Source organism: Myotis davidii, unplaced genomic scaffold (assembly GCF_000327345.1).
Source record: "Myotis davidii unplaced genomic scaffold, ASM32734v1 scaffold2272, whole genome shotgun sequence".
NCBI classification, from domain to species: domain Eukaryota; kingdom Metazoa; phylum Chordata; class Mammalia; order Chiroptera; family Vespertilionidae; genus Myotis; species Myotis davidii.
In genome coordinates, this window is record NW_006283775.1 from 61,838 (window position 1) to 68,795 (window position 6,958).

General features: G+C 61.6%; 1 protein-coding gene across 1 annotated transcript in view; it reads right to left on the reverse strand.

The window, feature by feature from the left end:
• Positions 1–1,287: 1,287 nt before the first annotated feature.
• LOC102757281 (melanoma-associated antigen D4) overlaps positions 1,288–6,958 on the reverse strand; it is a 6,158-nt gene continuing 487 nt past the window's right edge. Inside the window, exons 2-12 of the mRNA XM_015566884.1 lie at positions 6,280–6,953; positions 5,681–5,902; positions 5,528–5,591; positions 5,242–5,321; positions 4,770–4,861; positions 4,089–4,168; positions 3,962–4,004; positions 3,493–3,555; positions 2,509–2,623; positions 1,712–2,142; positions 1,288–1,514 (exon numbers count right to left, since the gene is read on the reverse strand). Of these exons, the coding sequence (XP_015422370.1) occupies positions 1,505–1,514; positions 1,712–2,142; positions 2,509–2,623; positions 3,493–3,555; positions 3,962–4,004; positions 4,089–4,168; positions 4,770–4,861; positions 5,242–5,321; positions 5,528–5,591; positions 5,681–5,902; positions 6,280–6,953 (1,874 nt within the window). The 3' untranslated portion in view covers positions 1,288–1,504. The remainder of the gene's footprint in view (positions 1,515–1,711; positions 2,143–2,508; positions 2,624–3,492; positions 3,556–3,961; positions 4,005–4,088; positions 4,169–4,769; positions 4,862–5,241; positions 5,322–5,527; positions 5,592–5,680; positions 5,903–6,279; positions 6,954–6,958) is intronic.

Here is a 6,958-nt window from a genome sequence, read left to right on the forward strand (position 1 = left end):
TCATCACAGCAGGGCTGGGGCCCCAGGCATCCTGCACCCGCACCCCCAAACCTCAGCCGTGCACCGGGAAACCTAAAGTGAAGGGGACTCCTATTCCTACAGAATCACAGAGGTTCCATTTGGCCTCACAGTGACACAGCAGCCAGGGGTGCAGAAATGGCAGCACTGAGCAACAAGGCAGAAACCCACCCGAAGCCTGTCTTTAGGGGAGGGGTGCGGACAGAGCCACATTCCTGAGGCGGGTGGGGCGACCTCTGCAGTGCACTAGGACCCTGCGTTCCCAAGGGCTCCCATGAAACTCAATATTCTCTTGCAACTCTTAATATTAAGTTTTTGAGCAAGGGGACCCATGTTGGCAGTTTCCACTGGCGCCTCCCCACCCACCCCGAGATTCTGTAGTGGGGTCTAGGTCAGTCCTGGCAGAGAGAGGAGACCCTCTTCTCATGGAAAAGAGGCCATGGGGACAGGGGCCCTTCACTAGTCCGTCCCTCCACTTAACCTGGGTCCTGCTCCTGCCAAAGTGTGTTCCTTAGGGAGCTCGGCCACTGTCCTTCCCTCCCCCGAGCCCTTCCCAGGGACCCTGTGTGTCTCTGCCCTCGCTGTTGTCCACTGGAGGGACTGCAGAGCCAACCACCCCATCCCCCAGCCCCCATGGGAATCACCCAGGCCTTGGAGACACCGGGACCTAGGCCTGGCCTTGGCCTCACGGGGACAGCCCTGCTCCCATTGAAGGGATCCAGAGCCCCAAACAGGCCTCAGGTCAGGGCCACAGGCAATGGGCTTTCCAGGTCCATGGCAGCTGAGTTTTCATTAAAGCTGCTCTCAGTAGCAATGGCCCTCCTTCTACCGGCTGGACAGGAGAGAATGTCACCTTGCAGCCTACCTCACTGTCGTCCCAAAGGGTGCGTCTGAGGGATGGGGTCCTGAGCTTGGGTGGGTGATGAGGGACGGGTTCTGGGCCGGCACCTCCGGAGGTGGGGACCGGGAGGTGGGTCCTGCTGGGTGACTGTGCACCCTGCCCCTCGGGGAGAGGAAGACTGGCACCTACCCACAGCCTCCACCCCATCCCTTCCCCTGCTTCCCCCGTTGGTGTCTAACTGGCGCTGCACCGTGGAGACGATCCCGAAACGATGTGGACCAAAGCCTCTCGAAACTCATGGACTCCACACTCACAGACCCCTCCGCATCTCCCAGCGCCCTGCTTGCCTCGTAGGCAGAGGGGAGCCCCCCGCCCCGCCCCGAGAGCCGACCGTGGGCCACGCAGAGCAACATGGGCACAGGAAACGCGCCATTTCATTTTGCATCTTTAATGTGACACCGATACCAAAAACACGACAGCACGACAACAGCACACAGTGAAAGCAGGAGGGCAAAGAGAGCTTCGTTTTGCATGCCATCTTCGATGGGCAGGCAGAGGCTGCCTAGAGTGCTATGTGAACACGGGGTCTGAGGAGTGAACACGGGGTCTGAGGAGGCACTCTGGCTGGGCGGTTACTGCAGGTCATCAGCGCTGCCTGTGGACACAGGATACAAGAGCGACAAGAGAAGTAGAGATACAGGTGAAACAGGGAGGGATGTAAGGAACAAAACAAGGCTCTGTCCACACTCTGGTGGTTCCCCCGTCCCCACGCCGGGCCTCCCGCTGACTGACTCCCCACGGCCCCTCCCGGGCCCACCCTTCAGAGTCTCCTTTATGGGCCCCAAACCTTACTGGATCCAGGAGAAGAAGTTGGCAGTGGTTCTGGCGGCATTTCTGCTCCGGATGGTGGAGCTGGTGCTAGGGCCATCTATGAGGCTGGCGTTGGCCGCACCAATGTTGCCACTGCTGACGCCAGCTCTCCAAGTGGTTCTCCTGTTGGCACGGTTGCTATTCAGAATGTACTGATGGTATCTGGCCCAGAAAGCAAAGGGGATCCTGGCCCAGGCGTCGCCAAAATCTCCGTCCTCATCCCAGGTCAGGAGCTCCACCTGTACGTCGTCCCAGCTCCACCGTCCAATCAGAGCTTCGTCCCCGATGTTCATGCGGGCCCTCATCTGGGCCCTGGCGTGCTCCTCGGCCATATCCGCATCCATCGTCTTGAAGGCATCATCCACAGCCTCCAGGAAGTGAGCCTTCCAGTCCCGGGGGTCTCGGTTCTGATACTGCGGTGGAAAGACAGCAACCATCCTAACCCCGCGCACGCGCGCGACCCCATGCTCACCGAGCACCTGCTTCCTGCCCCACACTCCCCTGTGCACGGTGGGTCCTCACAGTAAACATGAAGACCACGGGAGTCGGGCTCCCCGATTCTGGACCAGACCTGGGATTTCGCCCCATCCCTCCTCGCACGTGCGACGCCGGCAAACCTGGGCGAGTCGCCTGGGAACCCTTCTGAGCCCCAGTGCCCTCACTGGACAGACAGGCCGCACAGGGAGCCCGTGGCCCAGAAACAGACAAGGTTTCTGTGGGAAGGGCCAGCCCCTGGCCCTGGCCCCGCAGCAGAGGCTCACCGTCCGTCCATTAGTTACCTGGGCGATGAATCTCAGCACCCTCATCTTGCTGGTCTCGTAGCGGGCCCGCAGGCCCCAGAAGAATTCGTACTCGGGCGGGCTGCTATTGGGGACCTTCTTGTACTCCAGGTACCTCAGTGGAGAGGAAAACTGTCACCTTTTGCCTCCAGCTAGCGAGGCAGGTGGGCTGTTGCACTAACGGCTCCCGGGTGGCCCCTCCCAGCCCCGTGGCTGCAGCTCAGAGTCCACAATTGCCCTGGCCCTCCAACTGGCGCCCCACTCCCGAGCTCACTGCCAGGGTCCCTGCCTCCCACACCGAGGCCTTCAAAGCCCTGGGCTGTGTGTGGCCCCTGCCCAGCAGCCACGGGGAGGTGTGTGGGCGGGGGAGGGGGACGCTTGTAGGGTGCTTGTGCACAGGAAGGCCACACGTTTTGTGCCCCTTGTCACAGTGACCCCGGTTCCTGTTGGGTGTGTTGTAAACAGAGGAGCCATTTCTTCAGGCAACCTGCTCTGAGCACACCCCGCCGCAGCGTCTCGTCCGTGGCCGGGATGAGCCCTGGGACAGTCCACCATAGAAAAGGACTGTGAGGGGAAGAAACAAAGAGTCCAGCAAGCGCAGCGTGCTCCGTACACACTCCGGACCCTGTGCGCACGTGTGCTAGTGCACCTGTGTGAGTGCACACATGTTTCCCCAGCTCCGACCTCCACTCTGCAGCCCCAGGTTGCCGGGATGGAAAGCCGGGGCTGTTGTCCTACAGCCTGTGAGGGCAGGTGCTCAGCGGTGTGGTGGTTGGGACGCGCCCCGCACCGTGTTCTCAGGCCACATGTGCCCCCTTTCCCCAAGAACGCCCCTCCTCGGGCACTCACATACCCCCACCCGCTCTCACCCCAGAGACTCCATCCCTCTAGAGTGAAGAGCCAGGATGGGAGTGGCTTCCTCAGCCAGACCCGCACACAAGGAAGGCACCAGTGTGAGGCAGAGGTGACTCGGTCAGTACTTACTTCTGCCTCACAAAGTCGTTGGTAATGAGCTTCTTCAGATCGCCAAGGAATGGGTGCCTCACCCTGAGGGCAAGGAAAGAGTCCATGACTAGAGCCGGCGGCACTGCCCCATGTGGGCCGGAGCACTCCCTACCAGGACTGAGAGCTTCCTGGCCCGTGAGGCCTGGGCATGCAGGGGTCTGACGGCCACTTGTCTGCAGCAGTGGCCTACAAAGGGGTTTGAAGGAGCCCCGGAGTCTGGTGCTTTGTCTTAGATCTCCTCTGGGGGACAGAGAGGGGACATGGAGCAGAGAGGGGGCCCAGAGTTCAGGACCATTTCGCCATGCACCCTGGTGAGACCCTGTGCGCTCTGCCTGGTCGAGGACGCCCACTCCCCTGCACCAGACCGTCGGGCTGGTGGGATCCTGGGGCTTCCTGGACCCCAGGACAATGCTGAGGGGCTGCGAGAGCCCAGGGAGTCCAATCATACCCGGGGCGCAGTCCCATCTTGCGTAGTGCCTCCCAGAGGACAGCTGCCAGGGCAGATGAGGTACAAGAATTTAGAACACGAAGGTGCGACAGGGGGCAACCCCCCAGCTGCGGGTCCGGCAACTCACCCTCGCTGACACGGTTGCCATTCATGAAGATGACTCCCAGAATCACCAGGAGAAGACTCAGCCTGGGAGTGTCCTTGGTCCTAAAGGTGTACAGAGGGGGACCCTGTCCAACAGCCACTGGCCCAAGAGACTACACACCCAGCTCACCCAACCGGCCTCTCCCAGATTGCCCCACTACGGGGCAGTTCTTCCCACTCTGCCCATGGCTTGCTACCTGATCCAGACAACTCATTCCTCCGCCTGAGGCTGCATCGCTCCAGCCATCCAATGTGGATGCTAACACCCCGTCCCGGGATTCTGCCAAGGACGGGGCTAGGCAGGGGGAGCAAACGCTTTGCCAGAGGTGTGTCCAGAGGCTCATCCACACCTTCCCTGCCCTTTGGCCCGGGGACCTACACCGCACAGGGAAACTCCCCCAGGACCAACCGCTCCGCCATACCCAGGCCAGGCACTTAGCATGAAGAGCGAAGCAGCCAGGAGCCTGCTTTCTTGGAGCGAGGGGAGCGGGTGGGCGGGGGCGGGACCCTGAGTGCAGCAAGGCTGGGTCCCCTCTGATAATCACTTGGCACCACGCCCTGTGGGTGGGCACTGTGCTAGGCCCTCGGGCCCTGTCTCCCTGTTTCTCTGAGGGGAGGGGGAGGCACCGCCCGGGAAGGCCACAGCCCTCCTGCCCTTTCTCACTTTCCCAGGAGGCGAGCTGAAGAATCCCGCGTGCAGGTGAGAATGTACAGATGTTCTTCCTTGTCGATCTCCTTCAGGTGGATCCCGAACTTCTGCACGGGGAGAACACAAGAATGTGAAGTCAGAAATCCATGCCCGGTGTCCTGCAGGCAGTCACTCCATTCCCGCCAGAACACCTCCTAGGCAGGGAGCCCAAAGTCCTGGGGGAGGGCGCAGAGGCACTGGCCTGGGGGAGCCCGGGCACTGGCCAAGGCAAGGGGACCCACTTCGGGAGACAAAGGACCCCCAAGAGCACGAGTGGGGGGAGGAAGCGAGGAGTAGGAAGCATGCAGTGGGAGCTCGCAGGTGGAGAAGCCAGGCAAGGCTTCCGGAGCAGGCAGGGTTGACACCGGGCCTCCAAGGCTGCAGGGTGCAAGGCTCCCTGGGGCCTCTCTTGCCCCACAGAGCTGTCCCCCACCCCCACCCCGCCCACCTTTTCCAGGGTGTATGTCGCCCGCTCAATGATCTCAGGGAAGTGCTCGTCATATTCTCGGATGACGTCTTTCATCATGTCTGCAGGAGGGGAGAGGTAAGGAAGGTATCTGGGCTGAGCAGAAGGCCACAGAGCTGCGGCCTCTCTGTCAGCCCTGCTGAGGGGGGCACAGTCAGGGCCCATCAGCCAAGGCCTGATAACTGGGAGCATCTGATGGGGGTGGGGCACTGGGGAGGACTGGAGGAGGAGAGAGGGCAGAGCTCAGGGATGGGGCCCAGTTGTCCACCTGAGCGCTTGATGGGGATCTTCTTGTAGTCCTTAATCATCAGATATTTCACCAACTTATTTGCCTGGAGAAGGAGAGGTGAGGGCACGGGTGAGCTCAATGAACTGGCCGGCAAGGCAGGAGGAGAGGGTGGGGCAAGGGCAGACTCCTTACCCTATCTTGCAGAAGGGCCACGTTGCGGGGTGGCAAGCACAGTATGTGCCTCGAGGGTACCTGGGGCCTCACGGCCATCGGGGGCCGAGGGCCCATCTGAGCCCGCGGGGCCATCTGAGCCCGCACTGTCAATGGGGGCTGCGATGCTCTCCAGGTCGGTGGGACCACAGGAGGCTCTCTCTCCTCCTCGCTGCTCTCATACTCATCATCCAGGTGCTTGGACTGTAGCATTGGGGAGAAGAGAGACCGGGGCTACCAAGCTTACTGTGCCCAAGCCCCTGGCAACATCTTCGCCAGAGCAGGTACTTGGAAATAAGAGTAGTGGGAACAGCGGGTGACGTGTGCAGAGGGCTCACTAAGTGCCAAGCACTGAGCCAACCTCTTCTACCCCCAGGCCGGAGGGTAGGGACTAGGTGGAGTAAAGACATGCTAGCACATTTGTGTTATAGAAACTCAGACCAGTTGAGAGAAGAGGAGGGCAGGGGAAGGCAAGGCGGGGAGGGGAGGGGAGGGGAAAGAAGAGGAGGGGAAGCAAAGAGAGGGGAGGGGAGAGGAGGGGAGGGGACCATTGGGGCTTGGAGAGGGCAGGGAGATCTCACCTTCTTTGTTCTCTTGCCTCCCATCCTGGCCCAGGGCTCATCGCGGTTGTTCTGAGCAGTGGCAGCTGCACCCTCAGGCTCAGGGGCGCTTGTGGCCATCTTGGCCTTGGCAGCAGCTGCTGCCACAACATTCTGAGGCTCCACCCACCGAGTCTTAGCGAGGGCCTTCCCAGACTTGGCGGTCTTGGGCCTGGTGGCTGCCCCCTCCCCAGCAGATGCTGCCTGAGCACTGGGGCCCTCTGGGGTAGGCTCTGGGGCAGGGGCGGGTCTCTTGGGGCGTGGGAAGGCTATGCCACTGACACCTGCCGGCTGGGTGAAATCAAAGCCATCATTCTGACCCAGAAAGGCTTTCTTGGGCTGGGTGGCATCCACCTCACTGGCCCGGGCCTGGGAGGCTGGCTGGGGCTGTGAGGAGGTTGCTGGCGCCCCAGAGGCAGCCATCTCACTGTTGCCTGGCATCTGGGAGCTGTGCGGAGAAGATGCCATGGGCTGGGTATCTTCTCTCGAGGCCTGGTCTGTGGCCATCGGGCGGCTAGTGACCACCTGATTGTAGAGGGCACGGGCGGCGGCAGCAGCGGCCCGGGCAGCAGCCCGGGCAGCCGTCCGAGCAGCACGGTTGGAGTCACCTCGGCCTGCATTGCCAGACTGATCGTCCTCCTCATTGGGAGCTGGTTCTGGA